Source organism: Centroberyx affinis, unplaced genomic scaffold, assembly GCF_046629955.1.
Source record: "Centroberyx affinis isolate AG114_WGS23_722 - 3 ecotype Tasmania unplaced genomic scaffold, CSIRO-AGI_Caff_v1 ptg000729l_1, whole genome shotgun sequence".
Classification (NCBI taxonomy): Eukaryota; Metazoa; Chordata; class Actinopteri; order Beryciformes; family Berycidae; genus Centroberyx; species Centroberyx affinis.
Window position 1 is genome coordinate 363,839 of NW_027279344.1, and position 24,089 is coordinate 387,927.

The following is a 24,089-nucleotide window of genomic DNA, read 5'->3' on the forward strand; positions in this document are numbered from 1 at the left end:
CGACCCCTCTGTTAATACTGGCTGGTTCACTACTGTATTACTGCTGTAACATTGGTTCAGCTGTCAGCTCAACCACAATGAAGACAACTGGGTTGAAACGAATGAGGCAGGGGTGAAGTCATTTCACTTTCAGTTCGCTCATTCAAAATGTAAATTAAAACTACAAATGGCATACTAATAATGGGGCATTCTTTTTACATTTTTTAATAATTACTTTAATACCAACTTACTTTTAGGAAAAAAGTTTTTAATTTTGTAGAAAATCCACCCACTGAATGGACTTAATGTTTATTGAATCCAATTCCGGAGTTGACTCAAGGTTTATTGTGATGAGGTGGAGAATAGAAATAGATTGTGGTGCAGTTTCACTGTTTGTCTTGCACTCAGTGAAGTGGCATTTGGTCTCTTCATTGTTTATATCCACTCAGCCATTTGTGACCACAGTCCTCCTTGCCCAGCTTCAACAAATAAAGGGTTTCATTCCAAAATAGTATACATCCATTTTAGAAAAACTTGGCACCCTTCAATTCAACAGTCAACATTTAAAAAATTCAGATGGTTATATTCTCAAAAACATGCAACATTCTGAAGACAACACAAACACAGAAGCATGAATTAGTAGTACATTTTGGAATCCAAAAAAAGATACACCCAACAGAAGCCACAGATTTCCCACAACTTCTCAGCCAAAAAATCTCTGAGAAATCAATGACGATTATGTTTGGACCTGGTCATGAGAAAGTAATTTGAATGAACTTGGATTGGCTATGGGTTGTGCAATTTGAGTGTGATTCTCACAGCACAGAGTACATGATTCAGCAGCTGGCCATGTTCAGACTTGAAGCTGTTTTCTGTTGTGTCTTAGTCATTCAATCCATCCTCTAGCGCTCCTGTAACCCTACCATTACCCTCCAGCAACCCAACAAACACATTAACTTTTCCTGCCAGCACTTGTTTTGTCAGTCTTCGGTTGGATTTTATTGGATACATTCATAACTGGCTTTCTTGCGTGAGAGTGTTTTTTTTATGTATTTTTTCACATACTGTGGCTCATATATAAACTGTTGCTGGAAAGTGCTGCAACCTCTACACTCATTGTGCTAAATTATTTATATCCAGCATAGCAAATGCAGATTCTGTAAGAGTGAATTATTGAAAGTGTGTGCTATAGCGGGGCGAGATCGTTCAAAGTCAAATCCTTTTGCTGTTTTGAACCCCCGAGGGAAATCCGACAAGCCCATTTGTGAAAGTATCGCATCTTAGCATCTCATCAAAGATGTTTAATAACAGCAACCTTTAATTTCTATCAGCGGGGAACATTTTACCACATCCCTTCCAGTGTGGCATCCTCAGTCCCCCAGCGTGTGGTTGTGAGTTTATGAAGGTGTTTAGATGTGCATATTATGTTGTGTCCTAGTTTAGCTGGAGGCTGCTGTGGTCTAACAAGGCAAGTGAACAGAGCAGATACGCTGCAGACATCGCTGCCTGACACACTTCTGAGGAAATGTCAACGAAGTGGGGCAGAAAAGGTTGGAGTGAACTCTCGGCTCACTCAAAGTCTCTTTTGAAGTGTCTGCCTTTGTCTTCCTCTTTCTGTCTCTCTCCATCCATCTCTCTCTCTCTCCCTTTCTCTCTCTCTCTCTCTCTCTCTCGCTCGCTCTTTCTTTCTCTCTCTCGCTCTCTTACTCTCTCTCGCTCTCTTACTCTCTCGCTCTCTCTCTCTGTCTTTTTCTTTCTGTATATATAATTTCTGAATCTTGTTTCCCTGTCTCTTGCGAATGTGCATACATTATAAAACAGACAGGCAGACACAGACACACACACACTTGTAATGCAATTTTCAATTTATGTGACTCATCATCAACAACTTCCCTTTCTGTCTTGTCTATAGACAACGGGCCAAGCTGTGTGCTGTGGCTGTGTAGTATAGGCTTATTTTTCACCAAGGCTAGGCCCCGGGGCAAGATGATGCAGCTTGGGCAGAATTAGCCACTGTGTGTGTGTGTGTATGTGCGTGCCACACTTCTTCCCCCTGCCACTGGGGACGTGGCATCACACACTGAATGCAAATCCCGTTAGCACACCTAAGGGTCAGACCTCTCCCCGCAACTTAATTGCCTTTTCCATCTGAGTCCTTCATGGCTTCAGCTCGCTTCTAGCATAGAGGACTGACAATGAGGTGGGATAACATTAGCATGCTGTTAGAGCAAGCTGTGCTGTGTGAATTTAGTGTAGCTGAGCTTGGCATGCTTTTAGTTGCATATTTGTTAAATGCAGGCTTACCAAAGCTGACAGAGGGTAAAAGCCAAGCAGATTGGTGCCTCATATGGCCCAGGAGAACGTAACTTGTTCACTAAGGACTCGTATTACTAAACTGTCTCAAGCTTTCCAAGAAAAGCTTCAAAGACGGTTTATAGTTGAATGAAGAGAAGCCACTTAAATATTAGGCATTTAGCCGATGCCCTCATCCAGAGCAACCTAACCCGATTTCCCCATGGGGATCGAACGCATGACCTTTCTGTACTGGGACAGTCACTCAAAACTGTAAGCCACACTGTCTTCACGTCCTGAATTGACTGAATTGAAAGTGAATCGACTGCAACCTTGTGTAAAGATTTGGCCCATCAGGTATGTGCAGACTGCAGCTCAGGAATGCCACCTTTAGTGTGCTTCTATAGCACAACTCTCTTCTCCCAGTGTTAATGCTAATGAGATTTTTTTTTAAAAACATTGCGAGGCAATATTTAACCAGGGGGGCTTTTCCTCTCCCTCTTTGGAATGGAGAGATAAGTGAAAATGATGGATCACATCCGAGTCGTTTGTCATGCGCTGACAATCCCGACAGCACAATGGATGGCTTTCTCATTTGACCTCTGAGAACGTCAAATGAAAACAATATTGCACCTGCAGCCATTGGCCCACTCTGTTAACCGAGTTTATGATATGATACCGGTGGTCGGTGGTTGACGGATTGAGTGACGCGTCAGCCGTGACGAGGCGGCGGATCGTTGATGTGTCCCTCGCTCCATTTGACTCCCACGTCAATCCCTCCAGCCAGAGAGAATGGGCACCAGTGGATGAATGAATGAACGAATTAACTGAATTCAGTTGATTTTGGGATGGAGAAGAGAAGAGAGACAGGCTGAGAGAGTTGAAGTGCAGGAGAAATGGGTCGTTGTTTCATCCATTATATGAGCTAAACACTGACATTGCTTTGGAGCAGAAACAAGAGTGATGTGAGTCACAGAGATGTGCACATAATCCAGGGAGGCTGATTGAATGTGGGCTCAGGCATGTTAACTACCGTGCTTTACAACACTACACATGTCAGCCTCAACAGTAAATGCTGATGGAGATCTGGTTGGTGATTGGTTGAGGGGTTCAGGGGATTCCTGACATGCTGTCATGACAACCATTGTCATGGATATGGATTATGATTTCACTTCCCCATATTTAATGATTGTAGCTGGTTTGCTCGCAGTCAGCACAACTTCAGGATGTTTGATTGGAGATGAGTGCTACAGTCTGCAGTATGCACATACACATGACACTGACTCTGCCACACACACACACACACACACACACACACACACACACACACACACATTGCTTACTCAGACACAGTGTTATTAAACATAACCAAATAACACTAGGTTACATAACCAAGTGATATTATATTAATTTCTGCTCCCTGCCCAATAGGCTTAGCCAAAGACATCGTAATGATGCTCTGCCAGCATTGATGCCCAACTAATGAACAAACTCACACCAGGGAATGGGGAGAAAGACAGAGCTAGCCTGGGGGAGGAGGAGAAAAGATAAGACAAGTTCTGTGTGCCCCAAAGGCTGTAAAGCAGAATTGGACTATCGCTTTAATTTCCCTCTCTCTGTTCATTTGGAGTGGTGGAGTTTGGCTGCAGGTGGAATCCCTGTTTAATTACGAGTGGAGAAGGGAGGGAAAGAGAAGGATGAGGAGAGGAATAGAAATGAGACAGGAGAATTAGTCGATAATAGTCTCTGCAGATTTAATAAATGATCAGTCTCCCACCGCAGGCCGAGTGGAGCGCCCCTGGCGTTACAGAGGAGCTGGGAGGAAGGGGGACAGAAATAGAGCTGGGGAGAGGAGAGAGACGAAGTCAAGCTTCACCTTCTCTACCTTACTGTAGTGATGAACACCTTATAGTGGAGAATACACTTATAGAAAAGACTCTCTCCCATCTCCCAGGTACATAATAGACACATATATGTAAGGATTGATGCTATTTTGCTCCTGCAGTAAATGATCACACACCGCTTCATCTCTCTCCCTAGACATTAAAGCATTGAGTACCTCTGTCATCTCGGCCTTTTTAAAAGCATGATTATATTCAGCAGCTTCTGTCTCTCCCTATTGTGAAAGGAGGGAGAGTGCAGTGTGTAATAGCTGTCATTTGCTCACCTGAAACAGGAGGGAATTATCAATGCTGTGCACCCCATCCTTTGTATTTATCCCTGCCGATATGATAGTGCAGCCATAGTGAAGAGACAGTGAGCCGTAATGGTTGCCTCTGTGGCAAAACCCATGAAGAAGGTAGCATGAAATGAATGTGATATCGAGATGAGAGAGACAAGGGGTGCATTGGGTCGTTTAGCCACCAAATCCCTCTATTTTTTTGATAAAAGAGGGGACAAAAGTGTTGCCTGTGTGTGTGTGTGTGTGTGTGTGTGTGTCAGTCAGAGAGAGCTGAGGCTTAGGAGAGATGATGAATGTATGATCTTACACACCTCAGAGCTTTTGAGCGACAGAGAAAGAGAGATAGACAGAAAGAGAGAAAGAGAATGAATGATATCAGGGTGCGAGCTCTGGAACAGAGGGCTCACATTGGCACCCATTGCCTCAGCTTGGCTCTGAAAATGGTGTGTGTTTGTCTTTGTGTGTGTGTGTGTGTGTGTTTTATCTGTTGAGAAAACCATTTCCCCAGATGCAGGCATCTGAGGCCTCGATAGGCATCAGGAGGCCCCTTCCATTCTACGAAATCTAAATCTGTGTGTGTGTTTGTATATGTGTATACACGTGGGTGGTGTGTGTATCAGCGTATCTGCCACCGATGAAGTGTTAAATTATAAAGCATTCAGATATGGAGGCATTGTTTGCTACAGCTCTGTCTGGGTGCTTAGCTTTCCTGAAGATCACAAGGTGACAAACCACTCGATTCGGTGACACGGCTACGTGGATTACATAAACAAACACACACACACATACACACACACACACACACACACACACACACACACACACACACACACACACACACACACGCACACACACACAGACACACACACAGGGAGATTGTGGTTTCATATACCCTCATGATAAGGATTTGGCAGCTGAAATCCCTCCATAGGCTGACACAATGGCCTTTCTCTCCAGTGACTAACAGGTTATTTAGCTGGCAGTGGGCTGAGGCAGTTGGGGAGCTTATCACAGGAAGGGAGGAGCTAGTACGGAAGGAGAAAGGGGGGAGGGGTGGGAGGGGTGGAAAATGACAGGATGGGAGGGAATCTATCATGTGAGATGCAACGAAGATCAGTGTTGAATTTGATTACATGCACACACACATACATGCACGACTATCTCTCTGATTCCATCTCAAACTCATTCCCTTTATCTACTTTATGCATATGTGCTTCTACACAATAGGGAGGGCAAAACATGCCCTCTGATTTTTCCTACAACACACACACGCGCGCGCACAAGCACCCACACACACTTACACAAAACACACAGATGCACATGCATTGTTTCTAATCTGTAATAGCTTGCAGGATTCCTCTTGACTTTGACAAGGTGATACACCCCCTTCGAATTCATTGAGCTGTGTGTGTGTGTGTGTGTGTCTGTGTGTCTGTGTGTGCATGCGCGCGCACATGTCTGACTGAGCCGAAGCCCGCTATTTATAGTACTGGGAGAGAGACACAGAAGAGACCCAGAGACATAGATGTAGAGAGAAAGAGAGAGAGATGGAGAGGTATTTCAGAGCTAAATCTGAGCATCTCCATTTTTCTGCCAGCGTGTCAATGTCTTCATATCTGGGGGAAAAAAATCTGACTCCAGTGACAGTGTGTGTATTTTTGTGGGTCACGTGCATCTGTGTGCACACATGTGACTTTCACGGTTTGCGAGTGTGTCTATGCTCATATTTATGGCACTGACGTGGTGTGTTTTCATGTGTGTGTGTGAGAGAGAGAGAGAGAGAGAGAGAAAGTGAGAGAGAGAGCGAGAGAGAGAGAGCGAGAGAGAGACTGTCAGGCAGAGATGTGCTGTGTGATAGTCATGTGTGTCCAACAGAGATAGTGCTGCCATCAGTGCCAGGGTGCGCTTTAGAGATACCACTAGGTGCCATTTTTCTGATCTCTTGTTACATTTGGTCATGCCCTACATTGGATAGGTCCATTATGATAATTTTTACACTTTTAAACATTGAAATCAATCAGTAAAATGTGCTGCAAAGATATGTTTATTGGCATCAGGTATGCCCAGAGGTAGAAACTGCGACCAATATCTAAAAGGTTGCTGGTTTGATTCTCAGCACTGTTGTACACTGATGTACTGTAACTGTGAGGTGATTTGATGATTTGAAGGTGACCTGGATTACATCAATATGTGTTTATCTAAAGACAGATTACTTTGTGTAAAACAGCATTAAAAAAAAGTGATAGGTAGGAAAAGCTATGTCTTAAATTCAAAACATTTACTTTATCCATTGATTATAGAAGTGACTGAGTGGTGAAGAGGCTGAATGGATGTGTGATGATCGGTTTGGAAATCATATTGTTTCACTTGTCATGATGAAACATAACCCAGAAAAAAAAAAATCTAATCATATCATTTCTCTTATCCAGAAATCTTTGGCATGTATATCTGGCTGTATTTCTTTACTGTGGGATGAGTATTTGCCACAGAAAAATGTTTTCATATCTACCAAAGGTATTAAATGTCCTTGGCTGATTTATTAAGAGTTGAGGATGGAGAGAGAGAGGGAGAGAAGAGAAAGATTTGTTTACTCTCAGCTTCATCTGAAACTCTGTTTTCAAGCCTGAAATGCAGTGTATGCAGGCTGAAACACACACACACACACACACACACACACACACACACACACACGGCTATCCCCTCATCATAACCCAATAGCAGTCCCGCGCTGATGATGTCGTCTCTCTCTTCTCTCGGCTGTCATCGGTGACCAGCGTGAGTGACAGCGGTCATCCACCAATGACGGCTCATTAATCAAAAGTGCCAGCAACACCTATTATTGCGCCATGCTGTTACCATGGTGACAGGAGGAGGGGACAGCTAAGGTCTATCTCAGCTTTGCCCCTTGCACTCGGTCACTCAAGGCCCATGCCAATCAGTGCCAGTCAATGCCAGCATGAATTGGCAGGACCATATATCATAATAGATAGGCTGCTGTCCCAAAGGATGAAGTTGCCCATATGGAGCCAATGAAGAGAGATGGAGGTTATTATGCAATTACATTTTCATGAAAATCAGTATCAAAAGACTTTGCATTGTAACTTTACATATTGTTTTAATTTGTTTGATATGTACTTTTAAAAAGGTCATGGCCTGTCTATACAACCTATCAAACTCTATCAAACAAAGTGTAGTATTACTTTGCTTATCCTTGTTTTGTTTTTTTGGCCAATTCTGAAGGAAATCTATGGTTTCTTAGGTGGAGCAGGACATCCCATAGACGCACTAGCATGGAAGAACACAACTCAACCAACATCCAACTATTTATACACCCTGTCACACTTAAATGTCCATTCTATCTGATTTAGAGAACTTGTATTACTTATAAGGCATTACTTGATGCATGGCGAAATTCATTTTAAGCTTGTCTAACCTGAGGAGTCTTCTGTAAGTCTATGAGTAATTGTGGAAGAGCAGTTTCTGTACAGTATTGTGTATTCTGAGCTTAGGGACAGGCCCTGGATCCATATATTAACATAGATTCTCTCTCTCTCTCTCTCTCTCTCTCTCTCACACACACACACACACACACACACACACACACACACACACACACACACACACACACACACACACACACACACACACCTCTGAAACACACACAGACACACACACGTCCCATGAACACGACCTGAACATTACATTTCTTTAACATTTTGAATCATTACATTTCTCTTACCTTTCTCTTGTTCTCTCATCCTCTCTCTTTCTCACTTGTCATTGCCTTTCAGTATTTCTCCTCTCCCTCTTTCCATTCACACACTCTTACAGAATTATGTGCACTAAAAATGTAAATGCTCTGCCAGTGTGAAATGTCATTTTAGTGTCATGCTCAAGGGGCCTTTGAGTGTCTCCACTGTTTGTAACCCTGTGTGTTTGTCTCTCTGTAGTTGTCGAGGGTGCCAGTGGAGGCCTGTGGTCAGTACTCAACCTGCAGTGAATGTCTTGGATCAGGAGATCCCCACTGTGGCTGGTGTGTCCTGCACAACATGTAAGTACTGATTACCAGAGACCTGCACACACACACACACACACACACACACTCTGATTCTCTCTCTTTCACTCTCCACACACACATACACTCTATCTCTCCACTCCCTTCCCACTGACCATTGATTCTCTGAGCCTCCCACACATTAGCCGTGCAGACGAGGGCCAGTGTTTGGGTGGTTATCCTCCCCTACCTCCCTGACGCCTGGGCCCATGCCCAGCACTCCATCCCCTGCAGCCCTGGAGCACTCAGGGACTCCTGTAGCGAGCCCATCCCAGCCTCAGATAGCTTTCCTGGGGCTCGGCCTTGTGCCAGCGCCCCCCTTAGATCCATTACCAAACCGAGCCACTGGCATCGTTTACCGGCCCTGAAACCAGAGCCCACTGAGAGCACAGATACCGGCGGGCACTGCCAGGGTTCTGATGGGCGCTGCTCCAAACTGCAGGAGTTGACATGGGGGGATTGATAGCTACTGTGATTGTGGGAAACTATTTTCTTTTTTTTTGGCATTATTTTGCCTTTATTAAATAGTTTAAAGTGGAGAGAATCAGGAAAGACTGGGAGAGAGAGGAGGATGACATGCGACAAAGGTTGAACATTGCGGTTACATGGTATGCACCATAGACCACTCATCCACCAGGACATCCCGACTGTGGGAAACTATTGAATGAGATCGCATAGTTAAATTCATTATCCTCAAACTCACTCTATCTCTGCCCTGCTGAATTGTTTTCTCTTTCTCCTATTTTCCCTCTTTTCCCTCTCTCCTTCTCTGTCTGTATTGCTCTCTCTCTCTTTCTTGCTCTCTCTCTCTCTCTCTCTCTCTCTCTCTCACACACACACACATACACGCACACACGCACACACAAGCACACACGCACACACGCACACACCCCAATTGCTGTCGAGCCCCTGTCCCTCTAGATTGGAGTGGGAGATAGTGCTTGCTGGGGGCAGGGAGATTTCCCACTCCACTGTAAATTGAAAATTGGTTTCTTGTGCTGGCGCTAGCCCTGGGGTAGTGTGTGTGTGTGTCTCTGTGTATGTCTGCGTACGTGTGTGTGTGTGTGTGTGTGTGTGTGTGTGTGACTGAGTACATTTAGCGCCTTCATCCCTGCTGGCAGTGAGAGGACATGGCGAGGGCAGAGAAGCAGCAGGAGTGTGACAGAGAAATCGCAGTGGAACCAACACATTGAAACCCAGAGAGAGAGAGGGGGAAGGAGAGGGAGAGATAGACAGAGGGAGACATGGAGAGTAGAAGAGAGAGACGGATGGAGAGATGATAGAGGGAGAGAGGTAAGGAAGCAGAGAGACTTGGAAATTGCACGGAAAGAAAGAAAACATCAGTAATGACGGATACAAACTGCTAAGAGAGAGCAGCCACGAATGAAGACAGAAATGTAAAAAAAAAAAGAGAGAAAGAGAGAGTGAGTTTGTTTGTGACAGAGGGAAGAAGGAAAAGTGGAATGTGTGTGTGTGCGTGTGTGTGTGTGTGTGTTTGAGGTCTCCAGGGTACAGAGTGCATTAGCAGACAGAGGACACACACTGATGGGGTATGGGTCACATACCAGAGGTCAGAGGCAAAGTCACACACTCACTCACTCAGACACAGACACACACACACACACACATACACATATATACATACACATATACACACAAACCTAATGCATTAGTAGAGTCTAGAGGTTTCAAGTTTATGGCCACTGCTTGCTTCCCTCTCCCTCTCTATATAAATTGAAAATCAATATCAAACCTAGGCTGCATTCCAGCAAGTCACATATTCCTAGATTCATCTTAAAAAAGTTTTACACAACATTTAATTTTAAACCAAAAGGAATGGGCGATGTAAACAACCAAGTAAGGGCACAAGAGCAGCCATTCAGCACATATTTCCAATGACAACTTCAACTTTATGAAGTATGTGCACCTCTAAGGGAATACTGTGTGCACATGGGTGCATGTATGTGTGCATGCACGCGCAAGTGTGTGTGTGTGTGTGTGTGTGTGTTTGTGTGCAAAAGCCCTCTAAAACCCTGGACATCCTCCCAGTCAGAGCAAACGGGTGGCCACAGATTGTCCTGTCACACTTAGCCTGATAGAATCAGTTCGCCTCAGCTCACCTCTCTACACACACACACACACACACACACACACACACACAAGGGCAGATGCACACACACACACGCCTTGCTGGAGAATTAGTGTCAAACCGACAAAACGAGAATAGAACCGAGAGAGAGAAAATAACCAAAATGCCAGTTATTTGCCACTTTAGGCAATCTCAGGTGTCTAGGTGAGTGTTTCACCATCACAAGGGCAGAAACGGAGATTACAGGTGTAATGTGTGTGTGTCTTCAATAAAATAATAAATAATAAAAAGGAGGAGGAAGAAAGAAAGATCACAAACTAGTTCCCTGGTTACCACAAGTGTTAACATGGCAACCAATTCTATTTTTCATAAAGCATGGCAACAATAGTAGTGTTTATATTTCTCCCCTCTTCAACTCACCCATCCAACACACACAGACACACACACACACACGTATGTGCAGAAGCCAGTCTGATTGATTGACCCTGGGTTTACCTTTCCCAACCTCCTCACCCCTCTCAGACCCCCAGCTTGTGAATTCTTAACAGGGTCGTGGTGTAACCAAAACCCCCCTGAGTGCCGCCTCCACCGCAGAGCAGGCGGGACTTCATGCCCCTGCTTTAATCGCTCCTGTTTGTCTGCTCTCTATTGTTCTCTGCTCTGGTGAAAGATCCCAATAAACAATAAACCACTGTTGTGTTTGGACGTACAGGATTTTACCAACTGTAAGAGCCAACTCAGTTCAGTAGCTCGCCTATTTCAGTGGTTGACTTTCTCTAAGTGTCTTTAACATTTACATTTTCAGCCATGGAACCAAATTATGAATTCAGGCTTGACCTATGCCTAGACTCAATGATCATTACTACCACTCATGCCAGGTCCACAGCACATTTTGGTTACCAACCTGTAATATAGGAAGCACCTTTTCGACATAAAATGTCTTATATTAAAGAAATTAATTAATGACACTAAAGCAATGGGTCAATATCTAAAGGTCTAAAGATCAAGATTAAGCAAATAGTATTCACTGTTCGAAACTGCAGCGGCCCAGTACACTGTGTTGGGCCAATGTGTCACACACACTACACTCAATTAAGGCAATTTATAGGAGCAACATATGGTGGGAGTGGGAATTTCAAATTACTTTCTCCCTTCCCGCATGTTCCTCCCATCCTCTTCCTTGAGTTCGACTGGATATTGATGGAGAAATAAAACTCCGGAGAGAGGCTGTGGCAAATCTTTGGCTTTACTAGAAGCCACTGGGAAGCCACTGGCAGTCTGCTTTTTGAGTACTCTAGTGGATACAGATCACACAGATGCCCACACACACATCCATATATTCATACAAACTGTGCCCACACTCATATATTCACCACATAAACATGTCAGTTATGTTTTTTCCTGCAGGTCAGTTGTCTGGTCTCTTGAGGATAATTATAAAACACTCTGCTGTCTGGACAAGTAAACACACACATGCCCAGGCACACAGGGCCTCTACCAAAGTTATGCTTCAATGGTCACCAGGGAAACTCCCCAGTGTGGTAACATGCCTCACAACTGTGTGTGTGTGTGTGTGTCCCTTTCCCCCTCCTTCCCCGCGCCCCTTTCATTTATTTGAGAGTCAAGTGAGGTCAATAGTGCTGCTAGCAGACCATGAAGAGGCCTAATCCTCAGCCTGATGGAAGACGTCCTGCTAGATCCCCCTAACACCCGGAGAGAAGGGGAACATACTCTGTTTCAGATAATGTCCACCGGCATACACAGCAGGGCCAGGCTAAGTGGAAAGAAATGGGAAACAAACACACTAGTGAGGAACACACTTGTCCATTCACAGATTCCCATCTAAAACTAAGTATTTTTGGATCATATCCATTTTGTCAGCCATGTCAACTTTTATCTATTTGACACTCCCTGTAGTCAACAGATTGTAAAATCCCAAGAGTCCAAATCTCTAATACTAACAAGCATAGAGACTAATAGCATCACTAGCATGCCAGCTGTGCTTTGCAAGCTTCAAAAGTGTGTTTTACAGCCATCTTCCAAACCTCAGAGGAGAAATCGCTAACAGACGTTGCTTCATACAATTTAGATGGGCTGAAGAGAGAGAAAGGAGGATGGGGAAAGAGAAAGTTGAAGAAAGAAGGAGAGGGGTCATCTTCCTGGGAGATAGTGTGACAGCGAATTAACAATGCATTAAGTCTGTCCCTAGTGTGTAGACTATACACACACACACACACACACACACACGCCTGTCCCACAGCCCTCCCCTACAGGCTCCTCAGCCCTAACAATTGTAACGTGCAATGCCAACTGCACCATGTGATATTCCGAGGATAGAAATATTCATCTTCATTTGTCCTTCAGTCTCATCTCACCTCCGCTTGAGCTTCTTAGCAGAACAAAAGGCGTTAACAATGTTGTCGTTCACAGAAATTATTGGAGCTAAATTAATTAGTGCCTCACACAGACACACACACACATAGTATAGTGCCATCTCATTCTAAAAGTGGCACATCACTCTCAGAATGAAATAGCACTCCTATCTATTTATAGATAGGTAGGTAGGTAGATAGATAGATAGATAGATAGAATCAGTCAACACTGAGGGGAGTGAACAACAAGAAATGAGTGAAAGCAGAGAGAGAATGTAATCAATAAAGAAGTAGTGAGAAAGGTAAAAAGGGACAGGGATCAATTTGCCATGAATGATTACGGAGATTGAATGGGCTGTGTTTATATTCTACAAGGCTGTCTTATGAAATGTTTGGCCTCGCTTGGCCAAGGTGAGAAAGATTTTTACAAAGGAAGGAAATATGAAAACAGGCACCCAGTAGTCCACTGACTCCAGACCAAAATCTTACACAATGCATCTTTAATAACATGTACCAAAAAGGCCAGTACACAAGGAGCACTTAGAATACACAACTGACAGACACACACACACACACACACACACACACACACTTACTCAGGGGTGGAAGGAGGGGTGTTGAGGGGAAGGATAGCATGCAGTACCAGTTCTAAGTGTTCTCTCAGATAGTTTGTTGTTCCCAATCAACCTTGAAATCACCTCACTGGTCTGAGAGCGAGCAGGATGGAAAGCGTTCTCTCTCTCTCCCTCTCTCTCTCTCTCTCGCTCTCGCTCTCTCTCTCTGCCTCTCTCGCTCAGCTTTGCCTTTATTTACTCTATAGATCGGTGAGAGGAGCTGTTAGGGAGAACACCAGGGGAAGAGGAGAAAAGCAATCAATAGTACAGGGGAGGAAATCAACAGGAGTAGATGGCACACTTGTGTGCCTGTGTGTGTGCGTGTGTGTGTCTGTGTGTGTGAGAGAGAGCGAAAGAGAGAGAGAGAGAGAGCAGTCATTCTCCTTGACAAACTTTGACCATTCATTTGGAAAGGCAAGTGCCTTTAAACCCACTTTGTGCATGTGACATCTATATACTCACTGACATGTAGGTTTGACTTTGAGTGTGTGTGTGTGTGTGTGCACATGTCCCTATATACCCCCTATGCATTATTCGAGCCCACTAGGACGCCTCGTCTCAGATTTCCCCCCTACAGAGAGCCCTGCCACCCTTTCAGTAAGCCTTAAGCCTCACCTGTCAACCAAGCTGTCTTGGCCTATCAAACTCCTGCTTTTGCTCTCTCCCACTGAGATGCACGACTTATGCTAATGCCCGTCTCGCTCGGCAGGTGAAAGGTAGGTTTTCGCTCATATCAGCCCCCCTTTTCATCGTACCCCTTCTTTCCACTCTTTACCACTGACATTGAATGACATACTCTGTCAATCAGAGGTGAGTCTTACAGAAGAGTCTTACAGAAGATAGAAAATTCCCATAAGGGAGTATATAAGGGAGCATAGTGCTCTATCATGTGCATGTGCATATCTTTTATGTGCATTATTCATTGTTCATTACAGTATTTGAACAGGTTTTACAGATATGGAGAAAGCACACTTGACTTCTCTGGCAAGCTGCACATTGCGTATGTGTGATGTGTGACTAGACCTAAATCACATAGTGTTTGCAAATAATTGTTTGCATTAATTGTTTACGTTTCTTTTGCATCAGTTACGTTCTCAGTCACAGGCCTAATCTACTTTTAATACTTTCCTGTGATTGTCTAAACTTTTGGCCACTCATTGTGTTTGTTGCAACCCCACCCATTTGGTACCCCAAGCTAATTAAAACACATTTTTATAATTATTTGCGAACATTATTTGTTCCATTCAGCACTGAGTTTTAGGTTGTGTGTTGATTGTTGATGGGTTTTCCATTATGACACTAAATCTGACAGGCTAATGCAGATTTTTTTCCTCCATCAACACTTTGACCCCACTGACAAAAGCAGGGGTTCATCAGCAGTGAGCCAACATGCCAGAAATGTTACAGCAATGTTGTGGATAAGTTACCTCCCCCAATGCCTGTCTGTCAGTTGTCAGTTTTGTGAGTGGTTAACTAGACTGTCAATGTGCCTGTCATGCGTGACAGCCAGACAGATTGGAAACCATATTTGGAGAACTAACATTGTCAAATGAATGTTATGTCATCATATTTGGCACGGATGTTGGAATATCTCACATTTACTCTGTGATATCAGTGTCAATTTGGTGTGAGTGGTGCTAATATTGCAATATCTTCACATTAATAATTGGTGTGACATATCTCAATCTCTGCTTTTGGCTGAGATAGGGGTAATATCCCCTAACTGCTGAAATCATCTTTCTCTTTCTTGCTTTTTCTCGCCTTTTTCGTTTTCTCTCCTCCCTCCTACCCTCTTCCTTCGGTATCGTTTAAATCACACTATATCTAGCAGGCGTACCATACAATTTCTGTGTGTGTGTGTGTGTGCATGGGCATATTTATGCTTGCATGAATCCACTCACAAATATCTGTGAGTGTTAGTTTGCAAATGTCCCTGTGTGTTTATGTGCATACGCCCCTGTGCGTGTGCGCGCGCATGTGCATGCATTAGTAAGAACCCAATGTCAGTTGTATGTTGTGTTCAGAGGCAAGTCTGCACATAAACAGCGTCACTCTCATGCTCCCTCTAGCTCCTTCCCTCTCTTCCTCCACAAACACTCATAAACATCGATCCCTCCATCCCTGAAGTGGAATGGGGACAGTAAAGTCATCCGTGCCACTGGCCGCAGTCAACCACCTTGTGCTTGATATTTAGAGAAGGCCTATAGAGTCAATAGTAAAACTCTAGAGGGTAAATGGTGATATACAGGGGAGTCCTTATGGGTCAGTGGGCTAGGACAACTACTGTGTACACAAAATGTTATGGGTCTGAATCTGGATCACAACCTTTGTCACATTTTTCCTGTCGCTCGCCACGGTGCACAGGAGGCAGAACAGATATATCTAGATGGATTCTATTACACAATCATGCCTTGTAGGAATAACAGTTGAACACAAGCTTATTAGGGCGATACAAAAAAGTTCAAGAAGTCATGAGTAAACACACAAAATGGCTGATAAAACTTGCAAGTCATGCTGCCAAGCTTCTCGTCTGCTAAACCCTGTGTATTCCCAACACATCTCTGGGGCTGTCAAACGAATAACCTTTTCTGAGGGAAAAGCTAATTGGCAGATCCATTTCTCGCTCTCTCTCTCTCTCTCTCTCTTGTCTGTCTCTCTCTCTCTCTCTCTGTCTCTCTCTCTCTCTCTCTCTCTTATTAATTCTGCACCGCTGGTACCAGTCGCTGTGTTCACAGTCATCCGTTACCTCAGTGCGCTCATTACTGCGGTATGCCACACTAATGCTAATTAAACTGCGGCGCCACGATTAGCATGCTACCAAGGACCCATTGTGTTTGGTTGCAGCGTCCGCTAGCTTCCCCCTGGAGTTAGCCAGGGCTTTCGCAAGAGTGCTCAGAAATGTATTGTTGGCAGGGAAAGACTGTTTATACCCTCAGAAAGCTTTTCCCCCCCAACAGGGAGAGACACAACATTAGGCTATCGACCTTAAGTGAAAACATTAGCTGTGTGCTCATATCAGTGGCCATGCTGCCTCCAGAGTGAGCTAAACTAATGGGAGATGACCTTAGCAGCTGGCACAGAGGTTACAGGGCATCCAGGGGCAACATTACATCTGCAGGGTCCAGTCTGTTACAGCTCACTTGACCTCTTGCATAACAACTTAACCTACTTTGGATTAAAGCCAAATGTTAAGCTTCAGCCATGACAATGCCCTGCTTAGCCTAATGTCATCTTGTGGAAGACCTGGCTTTTGTAGTTAACAGTACTGACTCTCAAAGTTAAACTTAGTCAAGGACCTTTCTTTGATGTGGAGATCCTTGCATCCAGGGCACGCACTCTGATGTGTGCACCCAGGGGAGCATGGCCCTCCCCTGGGTACGGGGGACTGGTTTTACCCCTCCTCCTCCCCCCTCCTCCTCCTCTCTCGCTGGGTGTTACGGGAAGTTGAGGGAAGGGAACAAGGCCAAGAAGTGACAGGGGCATCAGGACGGAACGGAGTGCTGCACCTCCCGGTTCCTTCTCAACTGTCACCATCATGGTGTTGAGACACACACACACACGCATCAACCAATCTACCTAGCCCCAACACACACACACACACACACAAGCACGCATGCAAACACATGCACGCACACACATACACACACACACACACACTCAGAAGTCAAAACCATTGCTCACTGTCATCCATTGTCACCCCACACCCACCACACACACTGGGATACACCAGCATAGACACTGGGAAATGGACATTCACACACGCTTACACACACACACACAGTGTGAAAGGTGTCTTGCTTTTGTCTGGCAGAGCATGAACCAGACACAGGGACTGACATCAGAGAGAGAGAGACAGAGAGATGGAGAGAAAGGATGAATGAGAGAAAAAGTGTTGACAGTCAAAGCAAGTGAAGATATATGGTGATATATTCCACGCGGTGAGGGGGGAGAGTGAGGACAGAAAAAGAGAGATGAGATGAAGGTAGTGAGAGGGAAAGAGAGAGAGAGAGTGAGGTTACATAAATTCACAGAGAGAGGCGCAATGAGAAATGTCTTGGTGGAGAGCATAAATTCAGCTCCAGGAGCAGGCACTCAGGTTGAGAATGTGAGAGTAAACACACGCATGCACACACACAACACCCAGGCACACGCATGCATGCAAACACATACACACTCAAACACATGCACCCACACGAGCATACACAAGCACATTTAGACTATACTACTGATATTTTCTCTCTTGCACACACACATGCACTCTCACACACACAAGGACATTTAGTCTATGTCACTGATGTTTTCTGTTTTGCACCACCCCCACACTCACACACACACACACACACACACACACACACACACCGTCTTGACTAATGGCACCATGAGAGAGAGAGCACTTCCAGGAGAATATACTTACACAGGTCACCTCACATCCCCCGTCACATAGCTGTTGCTATGGCAACAGCAGCATAGTAAGCATATAACAACCATGTTATATAATCCCACGGTAATCCCCATTGATGCTTCACTATTAATGTCAGATAGCATTGTAACTTAGATTACTCACACAGGCTAAGACGATTCAGTCTCATCAGTATTTGTCCCTCTGTTGTTATAATGAATTCACTCACAAGCTGGGCACTTTATGAATTTGCTGTATGCAAAGCTTGTGGGTCACTTGGATGGAAATGCAAGCTACTTGAAAGTGAAGATAAACTGGACGTAGAGATATAGTATTGAGGGTATCTTTTCACATGCACTTTGTGCCCAAGATGTTTGATGTGGTACTGACTCACGCAAAAGTGTCCACAGTGAAAATCAATCGTGAAAATACTGTAGAATTAGCAATAAATTAGAATGGAAATAAATATCACACATGAAAAGCAATCTGAGAATCTGAGAGATGTTAGATAACAAATATCGCAGGAGGCATGTGCCCTCTCATTTGAATGGGCATGATGCTAGTGCCGATTAGGATCAAAGCATTGGTCAGAAATTCACCCCATAATCTTCATGTATTCATGTTAGAAACATACAACCAATAGGAGAGAAGGAGAGAAAAAATACATCTAAGTACCCCCATTTTCTGCCAGCAGCTATCGAAAATGATAAACCAAGTGCACTTGCATTGTGTCCCCTCATACAGAGTTCAAAGCTAGCCTGTGGCTGTGAATAAACACACCTTAACTCCATAGGCTGGATCTTGACCGGCCGGATCAATAGTATCATATGCTGCTGTCTACAGCTATACGGATGCAGGATCATAACACAATATATGGGAGATAAAAGCCAAGTGTGCCTTTGAGACTCCATTGAAAAACAGCCCTCTAGTGTCCTGTACCATCACCCTCAGGGGCAGTTATGAAAACATCATCAAACAGGCAACCTCACCTCTGAAATACCTTGGGAAATAGATGCGGTGCAATGATAGGCCATTGTTTTCCCTTGTCAGTTGCTGGGCTGTAATTTTATGAATGTGAGGTCAGATTGTGTTTCGATGTAGTAATAAATGGGGCGGTGATATATGAGCTGTTTGGAATCATTCCAGTATTAGCTTTGATGTCCTTTGGCTGTCTTACCCCAGCTAAGATCATCACTTTAATTCAGTTTTGGCATCTTCGGGTCAAAATAATGAGAAATCTTGGAACTTTCTCAGTTATTTAAAAGTTGCCTTTACACACACACACACACACACACACACACACACACACATTGAGATACATAATGTATTATAATGTCATTTTGAGGTCATTATAATGCTTCTTCGTAAAGTGCCTAATGTGTGGTTGATTCTGAGCAAAACCTCAAGAATTCATAAAAGGAAAGTTTCTAAATGACAATTGTGCTGTGTCATCGTCCCCCCCCACCCCCACCACAAACAACAAACACTCACACTCCTCTGAGTCAGACAGATAAAGCTGTTTAATATAGACGACCTGGCCTAATGGCATCTACAGGGGCAACAGTGGCGTCACATATGCCAGATAAACGGCCCAATATGCCTGCCACGCCAACCCACCATTAGATGGCTTTGCCAGGGGATGGTTTGTCTGTCTGTGTGTGTGTGTGTGTGTGTGTGTGTGTGTGCGTGCGTGTGTGTGTGCATGTGTGTGCGTGTCAGATGAAGGAAGTCGGTGGCAAGGCTTTTGACAGCTGCTAAAATTATGTGCGGAGTACGGAGGCACCAAAAGTCACAGTGGAGAGAAACAGCCGCTGCTTGTTTGCCCGCAGGGCCATATTGATGCCGACGATCACCACCTATCCCAGTGTGTGTATGTGTGTGTCTGTGTGTGTGTGTGCGAGAGAGAGAGAGAGAGAGAGAGTGGAATATAGGGTTTGTTATGGAGGATGTTGGAAAATGTGAACACTAATAGGATTCAGAGTATTAAAAAAGGTTAAGGAACATGGATTAGCAAATTCAGGCTCTCTCTCTCTCTCTTTCTCTCCTTTTTTCCCTCTCTCTTCTTTGTCATATTGCAAACTCCCAGCAGCAGTGTTACTCTGTAATTTTCCGCTCAGCCGGTACTCTTGTAGTGGTGGAATATAAGAATGTAAGGGGAATGGCACAGAGGTGTCTAGACCCGGGGGCAGCCACTCCACAAATTCTATGTCTCTGGGTATGTGTTTGTATATATGAGAGACATTTACTTTTTTGTGTGTGTGTGTGTGTGTGTGTGTGTGTGTGTGTGTGTGTGTGTGTGTGTGTGTGTGTTTGCCCACAGGGGGTACCGGGGTCATGGCCAGTGGGCCAGGTAATGACTCTCCCACTGGCCCCTCCATGCTGATTTCTGCTCTGTGGACCACCACTCTTAATGATAGCACAGGGAGGCTTAGGACACACTGAGGGGTGTGTGTGCGTGTGTGTGTGTGTGTGTGTGTGAGGGATGTAGCCAGGCTTAATGTGAATGTGTGTCATTTGACTGAGTCTCTCACACTATGTCAGCTCCTGCTATACAGTAACTTATACGGCCTTAGGCTATTAGTATGTATAGGATTCCATACAGTGTGTGATGATCCATGTAGTAGTATGGTAATTGGGTTTCAGATGAACTGCAGAGCGCCTGTTTGTAGTGCATTGATTTACCTCACATAACACTGTAATGGAAGAAACCCAGTTGTGTACTACTGTCAACACTCACCAGCTTATACTGTGGGAGGTTGCTTGTGTGTGTATGTGTGTAAAGGTATATGCACGCATCCATGAGATTTTGTGTATTTTTGGTGTATACATGTGTATTCGTTGACTGTGTATCGGGTGTGTGTGGAGGCCTGAGTCTGATGGGTGTGTGCGTGTGTGTGTGTGTGTGTGCTTATGTGCACGTTTGTGTTCCCTCCAGTGACACGGGAGGCTGATGGGGCCGAGGATGGCTGGACCTGGGCTTTGCGAGAATTTAATAGCTTTCATTTCCCAGCCTGCTTGACCTTCTCCATGCCTCACATTTGATATGCATTACACCTAAAGTCTCACACGGCCCGATACATCTGCACCCTCTCACACCTCTCTCCTGTATATCCTCTCTCCGCGCTCCCCTGAGCCCCGCAGCCCGCGCCCCGCCGATACCCCGGACTAGCCTCGGGCACAAGGGATCAAGCCTGGAATTATACTTTGGCGCCCTCTCTTCAAAGTACCAAAGAATATGTTTGATGTTGACTTTGCTCACCGTAGTCTTTGTGCTTATTTTCCATTGACATGACATTGTGCTGCTTTGCATGGCTTTGCATAACTCTTGGGGATGGCCTGTCTAAGGTTTGTTTGTATTTTTATGTCTTTCTTTTCCCAATTATATCCATGAACTCCCTGAATTCCTGTTATTTTTGTCTTGAATGGATAGTTAAATAAGGCTGGGTATTGTTTGAAAGTTTTGGTATCGGTACTGATAGCGGTACCTTGAATTCGATACCGATACCAAAATGTTACTTTTTTCAATACCTATGGTGAATAAAAGCTTACTGTGTAATGCAATAGCTAAATTTTTTTTGACTGTTATATAATTTTGCTCTTAGTTTTCCCACCTAAAAAGAATATAATTTCAATTCTACCATATAACTATTAAACTATTTAATAGCTTAACCGATAACCCGGGGGAAGGGGAAGTCGGTAATTTGATTTTGTCCATGCACATAAGGATTTTCAGCTAGTCATCTGGACGGTAGAATAATATACTGGGGGACTGTGGCAATCCAGGGACACACCAGTGTGAATGTGCCACACAGTGTCACCCACAGTACAGCAAAACTGGCAAAACTCTCAAGTGGTAATTTTAATGCCAAATGCAACAGCTCCTGTACTCTTTTCCACTATTTTGTCGATTTTTCTTGGCACCAAACAGTACTTAAATGCACTATATCCTCCTTTTATTATTCTTATTTTATATTCTATTTGTGTGTTTATATTCTGTTCTTTTTTCCCTGATGAAACCTATTACTTATTTATACTATTTTCCAGACATGGATCAATAAAGTTTCATCTAATCTAATGCTGCTCTACCCTGCCATTGGTTATATTGCTCTTGTAATCCAGATGCAGGGTGCGCAAATTGGTAATTGCATGAAACAGCAGAAGTCAATGTGGACAGGATTAAAATGACCCCAGGATGGTAGAGTTAACTCAAAATACAGCAGGTAATTTCAGACTGAATTTTTACTGATGTAGCCAGAGAATATCACTTTGCCATTTTTTTCTCGTTGTAAAAACAGGACAGCTCTTTTGCCTCAAGTTAACATTGTGCACTATTAAGTGCTTCATCAGGTTCAAGGTGTTGTCGGACATGGCAGTTATTTTCCTGTCACAAATATTACAACACACGCTGTCAGCGTCAATTTTAGTGAAATGTAGCCAGACCATGGACCGTTTCTGCGATGTTGTGTCGTTACTTACTAGGAGGAAACCAAGAGATGAAGGTGTCGTGACACCTGGGCTACTTTGTAATTACCTAGTGAGGCAATCAGCAGCCACTTTAGTCAAACAGCAGGTTGTGGTGATTGGATGAAAAATGATTAACCATTTAAGGACATGGCACTGAATATTTTTTAATTTTTCTGTAGGCTAGTACCGGACCCAGCCCCAAGTTTACACAGCCATTTACATCATACATTTTATGACCTTAATGCACATGGGAGTCTTTCAAACCCACAATTAGATTTTTTTTAGGGTTTTTTTATTTGTTAAGTTAAAAGTTTCTATCTTAAGATATGTGTCATCTCACAGAAGCAATTGGCATTTGACATTGTTGATTATTATGCTTAGTGGTCTCTATAAGTGTTGGAAGTGTTATGGCTTGTTTTACATGAGATTCAGCTACATGTGAGAGGGTCTGTAGTGAATTAGAACTGTTAAAATTCATCACACATGTTGATCATGGTTATTTATGACCTGTGTACACATACTGTACAGGACAATTTGGTCATCTACTAAATGTAAACATTGTAGTCAATTAAATCATCAATGGGGCTAAATGAGAAATGTTGTCTTGTGAAATATATTGTCCACAAGGCCATCTGGTTGTGAATGGCCATGAAAGCCTCGTCAGCAACAATTGTAGGGGCTAAAATCCCTCCCTGCCTCCTCAGTCGCACTCTAATTGTGTCACCTTATCAGAGGCCGGGAGAAACAAGAGTGCAGATTAGTTTCTATTCAGGGCCAATCTAATCCTTTCAGCTCGCTCTCTCATAAAGTGTCATCGCGAGTCAGTCAAACAGCTCAGCACAACAGCACTGTTTACTAACCAAATGAATAGACGTTTGATGTCTAATTCGCCACAAAAAGATAGCCCCAGTCAAGCTTTATATGACTGTTATTTGAATGCTCGTTCGCTTTGATTTCTGGGCTTCTCTAAATGGTCTATTCTTTGATGTGTACAAAAGCCGGGATTGTCTCATATCGTTACAAATGATGCAATCTTTTTTCTTTCTTCATGGTTTGTTTGGATAGTAATTGAATACAATTATCCAATGTCTTGCACTGGTGGTGCCCACCTCTCAGATCAACTAAACCATGTATAACAAGATCTTTACATGCAATATCCTCTCATAGAAATCACAGAACAACCAGAGCAGCTAATTTAATTCCCCCACACAGTAGTGTGGACATGTGGTTTGTCCCAAATCAATAGCTCTGTGTCCTACACATTGGTAAGAGATTCTGGCTGGATGCTAGGCCCACGTCTTAATAGAAAGCACATATTGGTTAGCTGTTATCACCCAGCAGCATCCCATTAGAGCTATCTGCTGGCACATACAGCAACACGAACACTCAGGAAGTTCAGAGAGACAGATGTAGGGAAGATTGGAAAGATTGAGATGTGGGAGAAGATGGAAAAGATGGAGAAGTAGTACACAGAGATGTAGTGGCATTGATTAAATGGAGCTACATGGAGAGACAAACATTTAAAGGTTAGAAAGGTAGGAAAAGACAAAGACAGAGAGAGAATAGTACCAGGAGAAAAAGCCTTTGTCTTTTGCTGAGTCACAGTCGCTGCACGGTGCCTGTCTGAGATGTGAAAGCTAATCG

At 43.9% G+C, this 24,089-nt stretch overlaps 1 protein-coding gene across 1 annotated transcript in view; it reads left to right on the plus strand.

The window, feature by feature from the left end:
* LOC139644378 (plexin-A4-like) overlaps window positions 1-24,089 on the plus strand; it is a gene marked incomplete at its 3' end in the record, with an annotated part of 195,934 nt that overhangs the window by 149,596 nt on the left and 22,249 nt on the right. The window contains exon 5 of the mRNA XM_071519745.1: window positions 8,404-8,504. Coding sequence (XP_071375846.1) covers window positions 8,404-8,504 — 101 coding nt within the window. The remainder of the gene's footprint in view (window positions 1-8,403; window positions 8,505-24,089) is intronic.